This window comes from Myxocyprinus asiaticus, chromosome 5, assembly GCF_019703515.2.
Source record: "Myxocyprinus asiaticus isolate MX2 ecotype Aquarium Trade chromosome 5, UBuf_Myxa_2, whole genome shotgun sequence".
Taxonomy (NCBI): Eukaryota; Metazoa; Chordata; class Actinopteri; order Cypriniformes; family Catostomidae; genus Myxocyprinus; species Myxocyprinus asiaticus.
The window spans coordinates 51,552,765-51,574,472 of NC_059348.1; the positions used below are offsets into that span (position 1 = coordinate 51,552,765).

The 21,708-nt window shown below is 37.5% G+C and overlaps 1 protein-coding gene across 1 annotated transcript; it reads left to right on the plus strand.

The window, feature by feature from the left end:
• The first annotated feature begins 290 nt into the window (after window positions 1–290).
• On the plus strand, window positions 291–21,086 carry LOC127440677 (activin receptor type-2B-like). The gene is made up of 11 exons (XM_051697414.1): window positions 291–683; window positions 8,177–8,387; window positions 8,571–8,680; window positions 10,370–10,521; window positions 11,035–11,178; window positions 11,312–11,455; window positions 13,941–14,086; window positions 15,161–15,275; window positions 15,468–15,606; window positions 16,314–16,444; window positions 16,777–21,086. The coding sequence occupies exons 1-11, from the start codon at window positions 632–634 to the stop codon at window positions 16,978–16,980; spliced, it is 1,548 nt and encodes a 515-aa protein (XP_051553374.1). The 5' UTR covers window positions 291–631; the 3' UTR covers window positions 16,981–21,086.
• Window positions 21,087–21,708: the final 622 nt, after the last annotated feature.

A 21,708-nucleotide genomic window follows, 5' to 3' on the forward strand; every position in this document is an offset into this window, starting at 1 on the left:
TAAATAAATACATTAAGAGCTAGGGAAAAGCACTGTGAAAATGAGACAATTGAACACAATATATGTCATTGAAGTTTATGGGACATTTTTATTTATTTATTTGTTTTATTGCTTTCAGTTGAGTTTTACACTTATTATTACATCATTAATTAGTCCAGTGGTCCTGATGAACATCCGGGTTTCTCTGCTGGCACCGCTGTTGCACGGCTCTCAGGAGCCATTTTGGACGCTGTTCAGCTTTTTGCACGTCAATCGTTTCCTGCCCCTCTCCAACTGGCCCAGAAGCGTGCTGTTCCTGCGAGAAAACAACAAGGGGGTTTATTCCTTCTCCAAGCGTTCACCAAACTCAAGGGCTCCTCAGTGTTGTCCAAGTATGCCCGGCCAGAATGAAATGTTGGATCTTCGTGGCATCATGGACTTTAATTGAGAGGATCTTGTTTCTAAATGATTTTTTTGTGTTTTTGTAAAGGAGAGGTTGTTTTATTATTGTAGCGGTGAGGAATTGCGCGCAGGCCCCGCGGTCCGCGTCTCCTTTGCGTTCATGTGTTTGCGCGCACGTTTCATTTAGTTATTAAATGCGTTCAAAGCCTAAAGGACAACATTTATCGCCAGGATCCGCAAAGGAAGGAATATGTTTGTTCCCTGGCTGACTTTTGTACTTATCTGGGGAGGATGGTGCACAGGTAAGGGTTTTAAATGATTTGGTTACTCTAGTCAGAATGATAGTATCTAAACAAAATAGTTTGATCCGTTGGATCGATTGCTCAGTGGAGCTTTGTAACATTGTATTTGTACAAGCACCGCTAGTGTTACAATGTATCAGTGGCCGTGTTCCAAAATCTAGTTAGTTGCCTACTTTGGGGGCGTTCACACCGAAAACGTTTTCACGTGCGTACGCGCTGTGTTACCTAGTGTTTTCATATGTAAAAACGCTCTAGACGTACGCCTTTCGGGCGTTTTTTTTTTAATTTTTTTTTTTTTAAACGCTGTGTCATATTCAAAAGAACGTTTTAAAAAGAACTTCTCGAGACACTTGCGTTCTGTGATATTCGTTGCTCCGCGTCTTGTTTTTTTAAGCGTTCGGTCCGAACAGGCGATCAGACCACATCATAGGCAGTCTAATTCGAATTTTTCAACACACAAATAATTCCCACAAAATTTTTGCCGAATGCCGAACTTTCATAACGTGTCGATGATGCCTCAAAAATCGCCGAGCGATTGAATTTGAACCTTCCAACGCGCATGCGCATAAAATGATGCTGTCTAGTTAGGCAGCTCGTTAGGTTTTGAGACATAGCCAGTGTAGCTATTTCAGTGTTTGTGTTCAGGGTAACCAAGCATTTGTTGTTCACCCTTTCATAACCCCCCGGATATTTTGATTTGTTTGTCAATTTAGGGTTTATTCTGCTTATGTAGGATCATTTAAAAGTTGATTGTGAGTTTCTTTCTCGTTTTTAAACATATTTAAAGACATTATGGGTACGGTGAACGAAGTAAAACAGCTGCTAGTTTACAGCAACTGTTACATAGATACTTTCGTGTTTTCATGCAACATTTGTTTTGTTGTCATTGTCGGTTTATAAGACATTTAGAGCATTGGTTTAATCTAAATCCACTTAAAATATATAAATATATCTCAAGTTTCCTATGAGATTGCTGCCTTCTATAATTTCCAAGTGTTTAGTTCTGCATTGGCTATTTGTGGTAAATTATGTGATAAACATTTACATTTTACATATAAACATTTGCATTACGTTTATATCAACGAAATAATAATAAAAAAGTTAATAAAAATTGACAACCATGTTCTGTAATATCAAATGTAAAAAAATAAATAAATAAAAAATTCAAATAAACCAAAAATATTTAATAAGCTTTATTTTATGTTTAAAAAGATTTATTTATCATTTATCTGACCAAATTCTGACTTAAATTTAAAACTCACAATATCAAAACATGTTTATCTGCTTTTTTATTTTTTATTATGTTCCATATAAATGTTGTTTTTAATGCCGCCATTGTCTTGCAAAATTCACTGTTCATTTGGTTTTTTGACCCGAAGACAAAACTTTTTGCTTTGTTCAGCTATTGATGTGTTTTGTTGATCAGTGTATCAGGGAACAGAGAGGAACAGTATCTTCTTATCCTGCAAGCTGATTTGTAATAGGCTCCCTTACGGGTACTACTTAGATACCCACTCAAAACAAAAGGGGCTTTGATACACCCTCTAGATCAGTGTGTGTGTGTGTGTTTCAGGATAGGGTACTGGCGGGGTGAAGAAAGGTGAAATCTGTGGGCTTCAATGCGAAAGAGCACCGCAGGGGGCCTTACAAATACATGTAGAGCCCCTTCTCTAATATTCTGTGTGAACGAGAAAGCAGAGGACTATAGGTTTTAAGTAGGGGGTTGCTGATGTAATACACTATCATGTGATGGCTAGTGTAAGTGACAAAGGAGCCATAGAATCAAGCATGTGCTTGTATATCAGTAAATCCACACACAGTGGTTGAGCGTTTAGCTGTTACCAACGTGATAAATGTAAACTCATAAATCTGATGGTAAGGGTTTTCTAGCTCCTCCTTTTGCAATCTCTCTTGATCCTGGGGGTTTAGTGAGTAGGTTGGGTAACATTTGCAGGGGGGGATGGACAGCCTGAAGCTATATGTCGAATTTAAAGGGACGGGCTTGTTTATTTTTTATTTTTTTTGAAAGTGTGCAATGAGCAAAAATGACCTCTGTAGTGTAGCCTGTGCAGCATTGGTTTCTATTATGTCATATTCAACATTTTTATTTTTTTATGTTAAATCTGATCTGAAGTGTTGCTCTCTTTGGTGTTGAGTGCATCTTACGCTAAGACAACATCTTATGATCCTTGACCGAATTCTTTATACCAGTGTGTGCGGTAATGCAGAGCTTTACAGCATTCATTTAACAGACGTGCCCGCAGACAGCTGATCCAACATCTGGATTTGATTTGGTGGTTTTCTAAAGACCACATAGCTCAATTCACTGGTCTTGAATCAATGCTTCTCCTTAAACATGCGGTTTGTGGCTGAATGTTTGGTATGTTATTGTACTGTGGTGGTTTTTTGGTAGGTAAACAGACTTTTTTTTTTTTTTTTTTTTTTAAATGAGTTTAAGTGTTTAATATTTCATTCAATTCTCTCATCATTCATGCCATCCCAGATATGAGACTTTCTTTCTTCTGTAAAACACAAAGATTTTTAGAAGAATATTTCAGCTCTGTAGGTCCATTCAATGCAAGTCAACAGGGTCCAAATTTTGAAGCTCCTAAAAGCACATAAAACAGCATAAAAGTAATCCATATGACTCCAGTGGTTAAATCCATGTCTTCAGAAGCGATATGTGATAGGTGTGGGTAGGAAGTCCTTTTTAAGTCCTTTTTTTAACAGAATATTTAAGTCCTCTTTTACTATAAATTATCCTCCCTGCCCAGTAGGGGGCGATATGCATGAAGAATCAGAATCGCCAAAAACAAAAGAACATTTAGAAGAGAAGAGTGCTTAGAAGGGGCTGTTTGAATGTGGAGATTTATATATAAAAAAGGGATAAATATGTTTCTCACCCACACCTTTAAAGTGCACCTATTATGATTTTTAAATGTGCCTAATTTTGTTTTAAAGGTCTCATACAATAGATTTACATGCATCCAAGGTCAAAAAACACTTTAATTTGCTCATTTAAATTGCAGCATTACTTTTTTTCCCAGTGTCAAAAACAACTCCTTCAATTATCCGTTGTAAAGAATTCATTCTAAACTCCTCCTTTCAGAGAGCCTACTCTGCACTGCTTGGTCAGATGTCCCAGTCTGTTGTGATTGGTCTACCGCTTACAGCATGTGTCGGAAAGGAAATGGCCACTACCATATCAGCGTTTCAGCTCCGTCTGAAAAAATGTCTGTTTTACCTTACCAATTTGATCCCGAGTCCAATAGTGATACATCGGAAGATCAACCCGAACCACCATCGCAAGCACGACGAGAACAGGACATTTCTCTGTGGTAATTATGTAGTTTGACAATAACGTGAGTTAGCTGGTTAGCAGAGGCTAACATCTAGCAGGCTAACAGCCTGCACATGTAAACAGTCCAGAGGCGGGTTTTTTGTTACCAAATTACGTAGGTTAGTACAGGAAGTAAGTCTGGAATTTCTAACGACTCGTTTCAGGTGTTCAGAATCGGTTCTTTCTTTTGGGTGTCAATAAATCCATATTTTGTGCACTTTGATTTTTGAAACATTGCAGACTTTTTTACATTCAGAAACAGCTATATAACACACTACATGAAAGGTAATATTTGAAAAACCATAATAGGAGCTCTTTAATATCGCTTCTGAAGACTAGAGTCGTATGGATTATATAACAAAATATCAAACCAACTGGCATTTATTTTAAAGAAACATAGCACAAGCACACATTTCAAGCAACATTTTTTACAAAAAGACATTTCAAATTATGAAACAATAGATAATCGTATAAAAAATGTAGACAAAACATATTATTTGGGCCCTTTCTGGTAGTCGGGGACTTGGCTTGGAAAAGTGTTATTTCCCAGAAAAGCTCTAGTATCATTTGTTAGCAGGTGACAATTGGTAGGGCTAAACGATTTGGACAAAAAAATCTAATTGCGATTTTATTTTGAAATTTTTTGGATTTGAACTGCAATATGAGTATAAAAAGAAAAGAAAAAAAAACTATTCCTTTTGACCAAAGTTAAATCATGGGCAAACATGCTTTACTGCCAATAGAAATACTGTTCAAGAAAAGGGTGTTCAAGACCTGAGTCCTCTTAAAGATATAGTTCACCCAAAAATGAAAAGTCGCTCATTATTTACTCACCCTCATGCCATCCCAGATGTGTATGACTTTCATCTGCTGAACACAAATGAAGATTTTTAGAGCTCTGTAGCTCCTCACAATGCAAGGGAATGGTGATCAGACCTTTGTAGCTCAGAAAATGATGTCAAGCCATTAGACAGTTAGCCAATTAGCTTCTGATAGGAGGTGTACTGAATTGGTGGTATACCAGTGGATGTATTTTAAGGGCTACCTTCAAACTCGGTGCTTGACATTATGGGAAAATCTAAATAAATCAGCCTAGACCTTAGAAAAAAAATTGTGGACCTCCTAAAGTCTGGTTCATCCTTGGGAGCAATTTGCACCTGAAGGTACCATGTTCATCTGTACAAACAATAGTACGCAAGTATAAACACCATGGGACCACACAGCCATCATACCGCTCAGGAACGAGACGCATTCTTGTCCACTTTGCGAAAAGTGCAAATCAATCCCAGAACAACAGCAAAGGACCTTGTCAAGATGCTGGAGGAAACGGGTTGACAAGTACCTATATCCACAGTAAACCGAGTCCTATATTGACATAACCTGAAAGGCTGCTCAGCAAGGAAGAAGCCACTGCTCAAAAACCGCCATAAAAAAAGCCAGACTACAGTTTGCAAGCGCACATGGGGACAAAGATCTTACATTTTGGAGAAATTTCCTCTGGTCTGATGAAACAAAAATTTAACTGTTTGGCCATAATGACCATTGTTATGTTTGGAGGAAAAAGGGTGAGGCTTGCAAGCTGAAGAACACCATACCAACCGTGAAGCATGGGAGTGGCAGCATCATGTTGTGGGGGTGCTTTGCTGCAGGAGGGACTGGTGCACTTCACAAAATAGATAGCATTATAAAGAAGGAAAATTATGTGGATATATTGAAGCTACATCTCAAGACATCAGCCAGGATGTTAAAGCTCGGTCACAAATGGGACTTCCAAATGGACCCCAAGCATACCTCCAAAGTTGTGGCAAAATGGCTTAAGGACAACAAAGTCAAGGTATTGGAGTGGCCATCACAAAGCCCTGACCTCAGTCCGATAGAAAATTTGTGGGCAGAACTGAAAAAGTGTGTGCGAGCAAGGAGGCCTACAAATCTGACTCAGTTACACCAGTTCTGTCTGGAAGAATGGGCCAAAATTCCAGAAACTTATTGTGAGAAGGTTTGGGAAGGCTATCTAAAATATTTGACTCAAGTTAAACAATATAAAGGCAATGCTACCAATTACCAACCAAGTGTATGTAAACTTCTGACCCACTGGGAATTCATATATATATATATATATATACACACACAGTTGTGCTCAAAAGTTTGCATACCCTTGGAGAATTGGTCATATATGTACCATTTTTTAAAGAAAACATGAGTGAGCAGGCGAAACACATTTATTTCTTATGGGATTCATATTCAACTGTAGGTTATAACAGAATGGCACAATCATAAAACAAAACATGGCAACAAAGAAAAAAATGAAATACCCTTAGTTTTTAATACTGTGTATTGCCCCCTTTAGCATCAATGACAGCGTGCATTCTTTTGTAATAGTTGTCTATGAGGCCCCAAATTCTTGCAGGTGGTATAGCTGCCCATTCGTCTTGGTAAAATGCCTCCAGGTCAGGCAAAGTCCTTAGTCGTCTTGCATGAACCGCATGTTTGAGATCTCCCCAGAGTGGCTCGATGATATTAAGGTCAGGAGACTGTGATGTCCACTCCAGAACCTTCACATTTTTCAGAATCAGAATGAGCTTTATTGCCAAGTATGCTTAAACATACAAGGAATTGTCTTGGTGACAGGAGCTTCCAGTGTACAACCATACAAAAACAATACAAAAACAGCAGCAAGACATAGATAATAATAAAAGTAAAAAATACATCTAATTATACACATACATACATAGATACAAATGGGTAGTGCAAATCTAATACAATCTGTTATGTGCAGACTGTTATTTAAATAGCTTTTTTTTGTTACAGACTGTTATTTTCTGCTGTAACCGCTAGAGGGTCAACTTGGCCTTGTGCTTAGGTCACTGTCGTGCTGGAATGTCCAAGCTTTCGTGCAGAAGAATGCAAATTGTTTGCCAGTATTTTCTGAAAACATGCTGCATTCATCTTTCAAAATCAATGCCAAAATTCCACAATTTCTGCCAGGGTATGCAAACGTTTGAGCACAACTGTGTGTGTGTGTATGTGTGTGTGTGTGTGTGTGTGTATATGTATGTATATATATATATATATATATATATATATATATATATATATATATATATATATATATTAATTTTTATAGTGAACATTTTTTATAGTGAGAATTATACATTTTTATAATATAATTATATCATAGAATCCTATATAAGTGATAAGTGAAGTCCCAGTGATGAGTAATAAAGATTTGTTCACCCTCTTTAGCGTTTTGCGAAGTAACGCAGATAATAAGCATTTGCATGAAGGCATTGAACGTTGTTATTGCCGGAAAAAACTATAATTTTTTTCCTGTTACTTATGACTTATCATGACGAATATATATCTTCGTTAAGCTATTCAAATGGGTTTGACAGATTCGTACTGATGAATGACTCTCAGCTGAGATCATGCATTCTTGATTGACAGACCGCGCGTGTGTGCACAGCTGTTTTTATGAACGCGTGCGCAGACTGACCTCCGCTCTCGTGAAACATCCGCTATGCTCAGCTATTCTTTGTTGTTTATTTCGTTCGTTACATTCTTTTGCAGTTATTTCCCTCACTTGCTGTGCTTCAGCAATTCAGAGAGCTACCGTAATTTCTCTGGAAAATGCACATTTAATCTAAATAATATTTTTAGGCTATTGATAAATATATTCTTGATGATGAAATCATAATGCAGGTCGCATGTTGAGTAGCACTGCACCAGAGAGAACAAAGCTGCACACATACAGTAAGCGCAGCGAGCAGGGAGTGCAGAAAATTTATTTAAATCACAGACCTTGCGGTTAATATTCACACTACATTATAGTGCGATTTCGATTTTATTTCAATGAATCGTTAGCCCTTCCACTTGGTTTTATATTTTTTCTTATCTAATGCAAGGACATTCATTCAATTTTTATTGAGGCTTCAGTGTGTCTGTCAATACTTTTTGGAGCTAATGTAAATTTTTGCCATTGTGCTGATTATTTTGATGATAATAATTAATAATCTGTAATAAGCAGGATAATGGACTTTAAGCCAGTTGTTATATATGCATTAAATATGCTTGAGTTAAAACATATATAGTGCATTTGTTTTAATGTACACATATATAATGCATATTTTAATGTATTAATGTCACTCTCTGTCAGGAGGACCCAGTCAGGGGGAGGTGGAGACCAGAGAGTGCATCTACTACAATGATAACTGGAGGACAGAAAAGACCAATCAGAGCGGTTTTGAGCGATGCGAGGGGGAGAAAGACAAGAGGCTGCACTGTTATGCCTCCTGGTTGAACTCCACCGGAACAATCCGCCTGGTGAAAAAAGGCTGCTGGCTTGACGACTTTAACTGTTATGACAGGTAACTCACACAGGATCAGACAACAAAACCACTTCTTACTGTGGTGCTACATTTTCTGAATTTTCTTTGCAAACATCAAAGTTATTATATTTCAAAGTGTTTCTATAATAATGAAACCATATAGCAGTCTTAAAATCAATCAGTGCTGTTTAAAAAATTTGCCTGTTTTCTTTCTCTGAGCAGACAGGAGTGTGTGGCCACAGAGGAGAGTCCTCAGGTATTTTTCTGTTGCTGTGAGGGAAACCATTGCAATGAGAGATTCACACACCTGCCCGAGGCCATCGCCCCTGCAGGTAAACCCCGCCCTCCATATGTTACTGCACAGCTTTCTTTAAATGTTTCTCTGGCCAACAAAAATCTTGGTATGCAGTGTGGTCATTTATACTGGCATTGTAGTAGTCATAATTATTGCTGTTCAGTAGAAGATAACATCCACAAAAATGAGTTAAATAAAGCAATAAGCCATGAGAGAATAAGCCATGTTTTACATTGATTTTAATACGGTAAATTGGTGTTGTTAGACAAAACCCATTGAGATGACTTTAGCAGAATTTTGCTGTGTAAAGGTAAATGTGACTTCACTGCAAGTCAGATTTTTGATTTTTAGATTTGCTGCATTAATTTAGAATTCAGCTGATGTGCGCTGCTAGACATGGCAATCATAAGGAATTTAACTATTGCAGTTCCGATTTCAATGAACAATTACAGTTGCTTAATGGTTTCATTACCGATTCTTTTAATACATTGAGTAAGAATTATTTTTAAATAAATGCAGTTCTTATTGCATTTACTGTCCTCAGCAGACTGTTGAAAAATTATGAGCTCATATCAGATTTCTATAGAGAAGATAACATAAATTAAAAATTAGGACTGGGTAAAAATGGCGATTTTCAAAAGTATCACGATCTTCGTTTGAACGATCTCGATATTGATTCTTAAGTCCAAAGATCAATCTTTTACTCTGTGGCAACCATCTATAATGCAAGTAATCACTTGCATGTGTGACCAGATTTCATGCTATGTGACTAAAAATGTCTGTGATTAGCCACTGTGTGGTAAATTTTCAGATTTCACTCACCAGTGATTGAGTAGTATAGTGGCGAAGCAATTCAGCTCCTAGATTTTTTCACTGCATATGGAGAGTAAAAGTTTGGTTTAACTCATTCTGTGTCGAAAGACAAGATCCATGCAATCCATTTGTCATTAAATAATGTCTCTTTTAATACCCTTTCTGTTCTTTACAGCCAGCTGTTGATTAAAAACAACAATAAAAGAAACATTTAATTCTAAACACACATGAATGCATTTAAGAAACCATGCATGTCCTCTCTCATTAATATGTGCTCACTGGCTGATAGCGGTAGTCTTTAAAGAGACAGTTCTCTTTCAGCATGTGATTTAAATATCAATGTAAATACTTGTAAATAGTACAGATTCTGCAAGAAACAATAAACATGTTACAACAAATGCAACATATTACAGTATATGCAATTTATTGATGGAATAGACTGAATTTGAACATTTTTCGAAAGCTAAAATGTGACCAAAATGATGAAAAACGAATGATAAAATATATTATGTAAAATTGATTTTTTAATTCTACTTAGGAGGTAAGAAGGTCCCTTTATAATTAAGGCATTAGCTGAGAGAGAATTTCTTTCATATGTAAGCATTGGATGGCAGAATTCATGGTTCTGATATTGCAAATCATACTGTGTCTAAATATACATAAGTAAAATTCAAAACAAACAAAAAATGTGCTAACATTTAATTTTAGGGATAGGAATCATTAAGAATATAACAATTCCCCAACCTTAGCAGTCACAGGCGTGCGTGTATCTTCAAACTGATCTATCCATTTTATTATATTCATCTGTATGTTTTAGTTTCTGACTACAGTTTTAGACCTGTAAATATTCTTTATCTGCTATTGATGTTGTTGAGCCCAAGTTTGTGTTGTGTGTGTGTGTGTGATCCTGTAGTAAAGATTCTGCCCCCGGAACCAGAGCCGTCTCTGTTGGGTGTGCTGGTTTATTCTCTTCTTCCTTTGGCCATTCTCTCACTCGCCCTGGTGCTCGCCTGCTGGACATACCACCAGCGAAAACCACCCTACAGACATGTCGACATCGGCCAGGTTTGACAACTACACTTTATGTGCTTCTTGAATGAAATTTGCTTGGAGTTTTGTCTTTCTTTTTTTAATTTTTTCACTTTTTATTGAGAGTATAATAGAGAGAGTACAAGAAATGATTGGTTGAGTGGGATCCGGAGATGTTGCGAGCTGGATTTGATCTTGCAGTATCCATATGACACCGCCTAATATACTGTATATCTAAGCATGTCTAGTAGTAACCAACAGTGCTCCTAAGCCTAAGGTTTTTTTTTAAAGTTGGGGGAATGTGGAAGACCTTCAAGATGTGGTGGTTTTTAAGTTATGCTTGTAGTTTTCTTGCAGATGTTGAGTTATGAGAAATAGCAAATTAATGATGTTTATTGTTCCTTTGGACTTTGATAGTTTAAAAAATGCATTCTGTGCAAGCACTCTAAATGTCCTCTTAATCTATTTTGTTTGATTAGCCAATACTTTTCTTTGTTTAATGCTGGTGTTTCATTAGATTTTGTGACAAACACTGATCTCTTTGATTAGGATGCTGGTCTTCCGCCTCCATCTCCTCTGGTTGGACTGAAACCACTACAGTTGCTGGAGCTGAAAGCCAGGGGGCGCTTTGGCTGTGTGTGGAAGGCCCAGTTTCTGAGTGAATATGTGGCGGTAAAAATATTTCCAATTCAGGTAAATGTTCCACTTTCACACCATTAAAACAGGATTATCTTTGCTTTCAAGCGTGTGTGTTTCATCTTAAAAAAATGAACGATGGCATTAGTTTGGATTGTGATTCATTCTGAAATTATGCGTGTTTTAATAGGACAAGCAGTCGTGGCAGAATGAAAGAGACATTTACCTCACAGAGGGTTTTAAACATGAGAACATTCTACACTACATCTCAGCAGAAAAACGAGGCACCAACCTACAGATGGAGTTGTGGCTGGTTACCGAATTCCACGAAAGGGTTAGTGTGTATGTGTGTGGCCACGTTTACACTTGCTGTTAAAATGCGACCTTTATCTGGATGTTGTCCAAATATGCATTGAAATTACAAGTGTAAACGCGTTTGTGGTCGGAATGTGTTCTGATCTGCTTGCCTGATCCCGAGATAGTTGGTAGTGACGATAAATTGAATCTTGTACTTCCAACACTAGCATTATGTACTTTGTTTTCATGAAGCAGTCAGGACTGGCGAGGAGCATCAGCATGTAAGCTTACTTTCATATCTTGTGTGTAGGCTGATAGTGTAGACTCTTATTTATTTAATATTCTGATATTATTAACTGTTTGACCGAAGACGAAATAATGACATGATTTAAATGTCTTTAGTTCTTGGCTTGTGTAAGCATTAAAGGGATAGTTCACCCAAAAATGAAAATTTTCTCATCATTTACTCACCCTCATGCCATCCCAGATGCGTGTGACTTTCTCTCATCTGCTGAACACAAATGAAGATTTTTAGAAGAATGTTTCAGCTCTGTAGGTCCATACAATGCAAGGGAATGGGTGCCAAAATTTTGAAGCTCCAAAATCCTTATAAGGGCAGCATAAAAGTACTCCATACGACTCCAGTGGTTAAATCAATGTCTTCAGAAGCGATATGATAGGTGTGGGTGAGAAACAGATCAATATTTAAGTCCTTTTTTTACTATAAATTCTCCTCCCTACCCAGTCAATCTCCCTTCAGTTTCACTTTCCTGTTCTTCTTCTGTTTCTGGTGATTCACACAGTCTTAATGCATATCACCCCCTACTAGGCAGAGAGGAGAATTTATGATAAAAATGACCTAAATATTGATCTGTTTCTCACCCACACCTATCACATCGTGTCTAAACCCATGGATTTAACCACTGGAGTCGTATGGATTACTTTATGCTCCCTTTATGTGGATTTTGGAGCTTCAAAATTTTGGCACCCATTCACTTCCATTGTGAGGACCTACAGAGCTGAAATGTTCCTTTAAAACTCTTTATTTGTGTTCTGCAGAAGAAAGAAAGTCATACACATCTGGTAAGGATGGTGGGAGGGTGAATAAATGTTGAGATTATTTTTAAATTTTTGGGTGAACTATCCCTTTAACAGTGTGCATCAAATATTGATGATATTGCATTACGTTGGTAAGATCAGAACCAGAAGCGTTTTTCTTACAAGTTGGAAGCATTCAACCAACCAATTAAGTTTACCTTTATACTTCATACATGCATATCTTCTCATAAGACTTCATGAAAAATTATCCAACATTTCTACATACACTTACATTTTTTTGCAGATTTTTCAAATATCTTTTATTTTGATTTTTATCACGTTGGTACCGGAGAAACGCGCAGTGCTATGTTTACGTGTTTCCAGTCAGCATGGAAAAGGTTTGTAAATATGTCAAATAATATTTTAAAGGTGAACTGTGCATTTTTTTATGTTATACAGAGAAAACAACGTCATTCCTTGGTTGATGTTTCACAGTTTAACACTAGTGTTTTCTACATTAGCTCAGGCCTGATATATTTAATTGGCTAGAAATGGCTCTTTTTGAGTGCTGTCTCTATAAAAAAACAATTCTTAAAAATCCTTGGAAATCATGGAATGTCATGGAAATGTTTGGTCAAAAAGTGTGGAAACCCTGTTACAAAGAATAATGGTTTTGATGGAGAAGTCCCCACAAAGATATGTACCCAAGCATGTGTTTGCATGATCACATTCAGTCTGTTAGAACTTAGAATTGTCCTCAGTTATCCAGCTAACTGTTTAAATGACGTGCAGTGTAATTTTCTGTCTATTAGAGGTTGACCAATAGTGGATTTTGCCAATAATTATGACTAAGCTGGTGGTTAAGTATGCAAAAACTGTTTAATTGGCTGATAGTTTAAGTAAAATTATTTAATATTTAAAAAAAAAAAGTTTCCATCTTTCATTACTGTGATGGGCACAGGCATTGAGGCAACAAGAGTCAGAAATGGGGAAAAAAAAAATCTTTGCAGTTTATGTGCCAAAATCCCAATCATAACCATAATATGGGACTTTTAACAATAAACATGTTAGAAATTCACCAAGGAATCTTATTTTGAAAAGTCTCTGCTTCCAGCTCACACAAACACATTAGGGAAACAATACGTGAACTCTTACAATCATCTACAATGTATTACAATAGAAACACAAAGTAAACATTGTTAAATGGTCTACTGTATGAGCAATATGTTCTAGAGAAACATGGTTAACAGCAACTATCTGCATTGATTTTTGTTGATAACCGATAGTTCCAAAAAGCAACTATCGGCACCGATTAATTAGTGAAACTGATATATCGGTCAGCCTCTGCTGTCTACTAATTACTTCTATTAAACATGATAGGTTCTGGGATAATGGTTTATCTGCATTGTTTGAATTTGTTACTGTGTTTTATTAAAAATAAGCTCTCAGCATTTTATTTAAAAACCAAATTGTGTTCATTGCAGGGATCTCTAACAGATTACCTGAAGGGGAACCCGATGAGCTGGCCTCAGTTGTGCCATATTGCCGCAAGTATGTCCCGTGGTCTGGCTTATCTTCATGAAGATCTTCCTTACAGAGCTGAGGGACCTAAACCAGCCATTGCACACAGGTACACAAGCCAAAGCAAATATGTTTACAATTGTAAGTCTGTAAACTGTAAGATAAATACAGATTAGAGAGGAACCTGAGCCCGATTGCAAGAAACTCTTAGTTTTTGCAAAAATTCTCTCAGCATTTACTCTCATGCCATCCTATTTGTGTATGACTTTCTTCTGCAGAACACAGAGATTTTTAGAATAGATTTTTTTTAATAATATCTCAGCTCTTTAGGTACCCATTATGCAAGTGAATGATGACCAAAATTTTAAAGCTCTAAAAAGCACAAAGGCAGCATAAATGTAACCCATACGACTCCAGTGGTTTAATCCATGTCTTCTGAAGCAAACCAGAACAGACAAAAATGAAACAGTTTTTCACTGCAAATTTTGCCATTGCAGTCTCTAGGCATGATCATAATTTCAAACTCAATTACATGTCCTAACGCTTGACGCATGCGTAGAGCGCTAGATGGCACTAGGAAGTGTAATCAAGCTTGAAATCATGATCTCAAAGAAGACTGCTGATGTCAAGATTGATAGTGAAAAAGGAATTACATTTTGGTCTGTTCTCACCCAAAACTGATTGGATTGCTTCAGATGACATGGATTAAACCACTAGAGTCATATGGATTACTTTCTGTGTACTTGATATGCGTTTTGGAGCTTCAACGTTTTGATCACCATTCACTTGCATTTTATGGACCTACAGAGTTGAGATTTTCTTCTAACAATCTTTGTGTTCTGCAGAAGAAAGTAAGTCCTACACATCTGTGATGTCATGAGGATGTCATAAATTATGAGAGAATTTTCATTTTTGGGTGAATTGATGCTTTTAAGTTACAAAACCCTTAGTTATAAGTGTAAGTGTATTGTCACTAAGGGTTTTCTTAACTTAAGGAGTTTCTTGTAACTGGCAGCTGATCCTCAAAATCATGCTCGTCTTAATTTTATCTGCTTTATCAAAGAGTACAATAATCAGATTGTTCATATATCAAATGATAATGCCATTTAGTAATTTTGTCAGACATGTACGTACACAACCATCGCTTTACCCATTGGTTGATTGTGAGATCTATGCTTTGCAGAGATTTCAAGAGTAAGAATGTTCTGCTCAAGATGGATTTGACTGCCGTGATTGCTGACTTTGGGTTGGCTGTCTGCTTTGAGCCAGGGAAACCGCCAGGAGATACTCATGGTCAGGTAAGTGAACAAGTACATTTCAAAGAGTACAAACCGATTAAGCAAAGTCTTGGGGTCCAAACGTTTTCTATGGAATACCTCAGATACTGACCATTTTTTAAAGTTGATTGACCAAATGCTCAATTGGGGTGGCAGTGAAATTGTTTTGATCTCATCACTGTGTTTGTGTTTTTGGTGTCTGTCCTACCACAGGTTGGAACACGGCGGTACATGGCTCCAGAGGTGCTAGAGGGAGCCATTAATTTCCAGAGGGACGCGTTCCTGCGGATCGACATGTATGCTTTAGGACTGGTGCTATGGGAGCTGGTGTCTCGCTGCACTGCCTCTGATGGTGAGTCTACTCAAACTCACCTGACTTAGCCAACCCCAAAAGACCTCTGATTTTGTGTGCACACCCTTTTTTTGTGTGTGTGTGTTGGAGGGTAACATGTTACAATGCATCACATATAATCTTTTTTTTTTTTTTTGGAAGTAATAATTAAAGCAACTCGCTTTTTGAATTTACACCATAACACCTGAGTTACTTTTGCAAATAAGTAGAGTGTTTACTGCTAAATTCAAGTGAAAACCTTAATTCCCCATAATGCAGTCACGTAGGGCTGTGCAGTGCTTGTGACACCAGGTACTCACTGCAAACAAGTGATGCAGTGTCACAGGACAATTGCTCCCATAATAATCAGTGCAATGTCTATACATTTTGAACCTTGCATGCCAACTATGCTGGGGTAAGACACTCTTCCATAACAGAAAAAACTTATGGTAACCAAGTCTCACTGAGAAAAAGTGAGAGTTTAGAGAAAAACACAACTACTGTGCTTGTTTTTGAAGGTAACAACCTAGTATGTTCATTTTAAAACTAACATTCCCCAAAACTGCTTATTTTTATGTTGTTTTCCAGACTTTTTAACTCAGTCTTGCACTTCCTTGTCTAAGACATGTATTGTTTTTGATGTCCATTGAAAAAGATATAGTAGAATTTTGCTGCTGTTTTGTTTATTACATTAACTTGCGCTAATGCTGTTGCTGGATCTCACTCAGGTCCTGTGGGTGAGTACCAGTTGCCATTTGAGGAAGAGGTGGGCCAGCACCCATCACTGGAAGACCTTCAAGATGTGGTGGTCCATAAGAAGATGAGGCCCATCTTTAAAGATTGTTGGATTAAACATCCGGTGAGAAAGCAGTTTTTTTCTTTTAGATTCATGGCTTAGTGGTTAGCATGCTTCAACTGTACTGTTCCTACGGTTGGATCAAGTTTGAACCTGGCTTTGACATTTCCTGATCGCATTCTGTAACTGTCCCCATCCATAAAAGTGTCAAAAATTGTGAAATATAAAAAGAGTAGTTTTGTCTTAACGTGAATATGATACTCAAGAATATATGCAGTGATGTGTTTTGGGGTGAAAATCAATTTTTAAAGATGTAGAAATGCATGTTCTTCTTTACATAACCCGAGACATTATTTCTTACTCTTTTACTCTCTATCCCTCTACGGTATCATCAGGCTTTGGGACAGTTGTGCGAGACCATTGAGGAATGCTGGGACCATGATGCGGAGGCTCGACTGTCAGCGGGCTGTGTGGAGGAACGCATCTCAACCATCGCCAAGGCAACCAACACCATCATCACTTCTACCACAGAGTGCCTGGTATCCATGGTTACATCTAACAGTGATACAGACCTACCACCCAAAGAGTCCAGTACCTGAATACTGACCTCTGAAACCAGGAGCAAACATCAGGGACTGCGAAAGGATGTTGGAAGTTCATTGTTGCAGTGCGGACATACCAGAACCTCTCCAGTATTGTGAACTTTGCTGCTAATATGATCTTATGATCTTCATCTATTTAATTTTTTTTATTTTTTTTTATTTTTTTTTCTTACATCGTTGGATTGTTTCACGAGTGCATTTCATCTACTGTATTACTCCTTGGGGAAGGCACAAAAAACCCTCAAAAGTGATTAGACTGAACTCTCAGAGGGCATTCAGGGAATTGCTTCAGACTGCTGGAATATGAGCATGTTACCTCATCACTTTTAATGCCATTTTAATGTTGTTTTATATCCACTCCTTGAATACCTCCATTCAAAAACCTTACCTGACAATACCATGACCTTGTCGTCACCCTACCTTGACTATCCAGACCTTGTCCCAACCCTACCATGACTGTACCTTATACTAATCCAACCCTACAAAGAATGTACATAATCCTATCCTAACCCTACCATGACTGTACCAGATTCTATCCCAACCCTACAGCACTAGATCCTATCCCAAACCTACAAAGAACGTACCGAATCCTATCCCAATCCTACCATGACTGTACCAGATCCTATCCCAAGCCTACCATAACTGTAATAATCTCAACCCTAACATGACTGTAGCTGACCCTATTCCAGCTCTACCATCACTGCACCTGATCCTATCTCAACCCTACCATGATCGTACCTGATTCTAATCCAACCCTAACATAACTGTGTCTGACCCTATTCCAACTTTACCATGACTGCTACTGAACCTATTCCAACCCCACCAAGACTGTACTTGACCCTATCACAACCCTACTATCACTGTACCTGATTCTATCCCAACCCTACCATGACCATACCTGATTCTATTCCAACCCTACCAGGACTGTACCTGACCCTATCCCAACCCTACCATGACTGTACCTCACCCTATCCCAACCCTACTAAGACTGTACCTGATTCTATCCTGACCCTACCATGACTGTACCTGATCTGATCCAAACCCTACCATAACTGATTTTATCCCAACCCTAACATGACTGTACCTGACCCAATCCAATTTCTACCATGACTGTACCTGATCCTTTACCAACCCTTAAATGACTGTACCTGATTCTATCCCAACCTAACATGACTCAAACCCTGACCCTACCCTATCCTTAAAATGACTCTACACAGCACATATTCTAACCCTGCCATGACAATACCAGACCCTGTCCTAACCCTACCATGACTCTACCCTGACACTCCTAACCCAACCATGACAGTACCTGATTCTATCCTGATCCTACCATGACTGTACCTGATTTGATCCAAACCCTACCATGACTGATTTTATCCCAACCCTAACATGACTGTACCTGACCCAATCCAATTTCCACCATGACTGTATTTGATCCTATACCATCCCTATCATTACAGGACCTAATTCTGTACCAACCCTACCAAGTCTGTTCCTGATCCTGTCCCAACCCTTAAATGACTGATTCTATCCTAACCTATCATGACTCAAACCCTGACCCTATCCTATCTTTAAAATGACTCTACACAGCACATATTCTAACCCTTCCATCACAATACAAGACCCTGTCCTACCCCTACCATGACTCTACCCTGACACTATCCTAACCCAACCATGACAGTACCTGATTCTATCTTAGCTCTACCATGATTCTACCCTCATCTCTACCATGACACTACCCCAATCCTACCCTGTCAGATTGGATTTTATTAAGACTGCTTGACATTGCAAAACAGTGGGAAATCTGATGACTGTTACATGAAACCAAACTTCCGAGAGCACAGAAGGTCTTCTTTTTACTTAATGAACTTTAAGCTTAGTTTTATTGCTGTTTTAGTATACCTTTTGTTCTTTGAAATGTCCATAATGTTTTGTGGGAAGTTATTCATGTTTCTGTTTGTGACGGCAGTTGTCTGGGACACTGGAAGCTGAAGGCAGCAGGACTGTTATCATTAGAGTAAGCATAGTGTTGCCTTTTGGAGTTGTCGGAATCAATTTTAATGTAGCATTCACCTCTTGTACTGTTATCCTAAAGTATCTTAAGTCACACAAAGTGTCATCATTAGAGACTTTGGGGCATCCCGAGGGCTGTCACTGGTGTTGACTTTTAGTGTACCGTTCAGAGAAAGCATCGCCAGTTTATGTTTTCAAATGCTGGTGGGGGTTTTTTTTTGTGTAAAGTTGACAAGAGCTGCAGTTAAAATGAAGTATTAGCTCTGCAGCTGTATGAAGCATGTTCTGTGGGACCAGCGCTGCATACAGGTGAAGGTTTGGGTCATGTTTCAACTCTAACTAGCTCTTATTTTGATCACAGCAAGTGTATCTATCAGGAAAGTGTGTGACTATTTCTTCACAGCACTACTCAGGTAAACTCGTGTGTATATGTGATTGTGTGACCACTCTTTACAGCAATAGTTCTCAGCATTTTGGTGAATCTCATGAACAAATGTCTGAATGATATTTCACCCCAAAAATCAAATAAAAAAATAATATTAGGGCCAAATATGCATGATGACATTAATTTCATGACAATCAAGCATACTTTCCTGCCAAATTCTCTTTGCTGTAATGTGAAAAAAGTCAAAGTCGTCTTTTTTCCCCTTTATTAAAATTGGTGAAAGTTAAATCAAATTTGGGGCGAATTTGTCATTAAAAAAGCATCTTAATGCACAAACATTATACTGGTTATAAAATGTATTTTAATATATATTTTTATTCTTTTGATTTAGGGTGAAATGTAACCCTTAAATGTTTTGACAAGTTTTCGTGAGATTCACAAACTAGCAATCTTAACAGAGGATTAAAATCTCAGATCTTGCCTGTCTAATGCAATCATTTCACCATTGCAAAAGACTGAATGTACGTTGTGCTGTAATCTTGCTTCGTGAAACTGTTCTATTATCTCATGGAATTGTAGTATTGTGAACATTGCATCATTCAGAAACGGAAGGCAGCTTTTATCGAACTCATTGGTCAGCTTTTGGTTATTTTTCACAGTTAATCAATACTAATAAAATCACTGAATCTTAACCTTCACAAGCTCAGTGATTAGATATACCTCAGATATTGTGAGATTTTTATAAAGTATTTTTTTCTGTTTTGAAGTAGCAATATAAATTAATATACAGCTGCTTTTTGTGGTTAAAGAGATTTTCTTGCCTTTTTTTAATTGTTTCTTTTTAAAAGGTGCTATAAATTTGATTGCCAGGTGCTCTGTGCATTTCATGAAGTTATTGCTTTGAATTAAACATTCACAGTTAAATGATTCTGTTCATATTCTGTTCACCCAAAAGTGAAACTTCTGTCCTCACTTACCTTTACGTTGTTCAAACCCCATATAACATTCCTTCCTCTGTGGAGCACAGAAGGAGATGTTATGCAGAATGTTAGCTTCAGTCATCATTCACTTTCATTGTATGGAAGAAAAAAAACAGGTGCAATGAAAGTGAATGATGACATTTTGTTGAACTATCTCTTTAAATCCTCTCTCAATTAGTAAATTAATAATATAGATTTAAGTTCTCTGAAGACATGCAAATCTTTCTCGGTTGTATTTTTGTTTATGTGGTATATGCATCTTTCCTTGCCTCCACCTTAGGAAATGTGTTAAGTTGGATTTCTCTATCAAATCAGAGATTTGAAATATAAAGTATTGCAGTGCAAGTTATGCAAATTTAGTTTAAGCCCAACATTGTATTCTATCAGGTGTTTAATTTTGTGAGGAATAACTCCTCTTTTAATGTATATAAGTTCACAAAATCTGCTAACTGATGTAGTTGAAAGCATCTTTTACCTTTAAAACTAATATTTCTGTAAACCCAGAAGTGGTATTAGGACTACCTAAGTAGATTTCCAGTGGTCCTTAGCCATCTTGAAGATCCAGATGTGTGCTGGATTCTTAAGGAAATGGTGGTCTGTCATTTTATTTTTACTGCTGCTAATGTAGTAAATGTATGTTGTGTTGCCCTGTAGGGATCACTTCAAATTCTGCTGCCATGTTCAGTATTTTGTTGAATTAAAGATACCCATGTTTATCACTTACACTTTCTGGTTGTCCTTTAAAAGTCCAAATGCCCTTAAATATTATCCATGCCATTCATATTCAATACGCTTAGTAGTTCTACCTGATTTGCTGAGAGGCAGATGATGGTAAATAAGTGCTATTTTAATAGAGAATTTTAAGAAATTTAGAAATGTTTACAAGTGGGAGGGACATGTCACCCTCTAATCATTAGAGTCTAATGGTTGCAACACCCCTGCTTTAAAGGGATAGTTCACCCAAAAATGAAAGTCAAACACATCTGGGATGGTATGAGAGAACTGTAATTTTTGGGTGAACTATCCCTTTCATGTGTAAAAACATTGTGATAATGAGAATATGATCATTCTCTCTTGGGTAGCATGTTTTTGTTTCTCATAACTGGTTCAAACCATGATAATACGAGAGTGGGAAGAATTTTTATTTTTATTATATAGAACTGCCTAATTGAACCCGTGTTGCATTGTGCATTTAGTTGTTGTGAACACAAGGGGGAAGTAAAAGCCTGCATCTCAGAACTCTTAGAAGTTCGCCAATAATTCAGGGACAAGAGGAGACAGATGTTGATTGCAAGGTTAGAGGACAGAGCCCAACTTTAATACCCACAAATATCCAACCAGATTCTT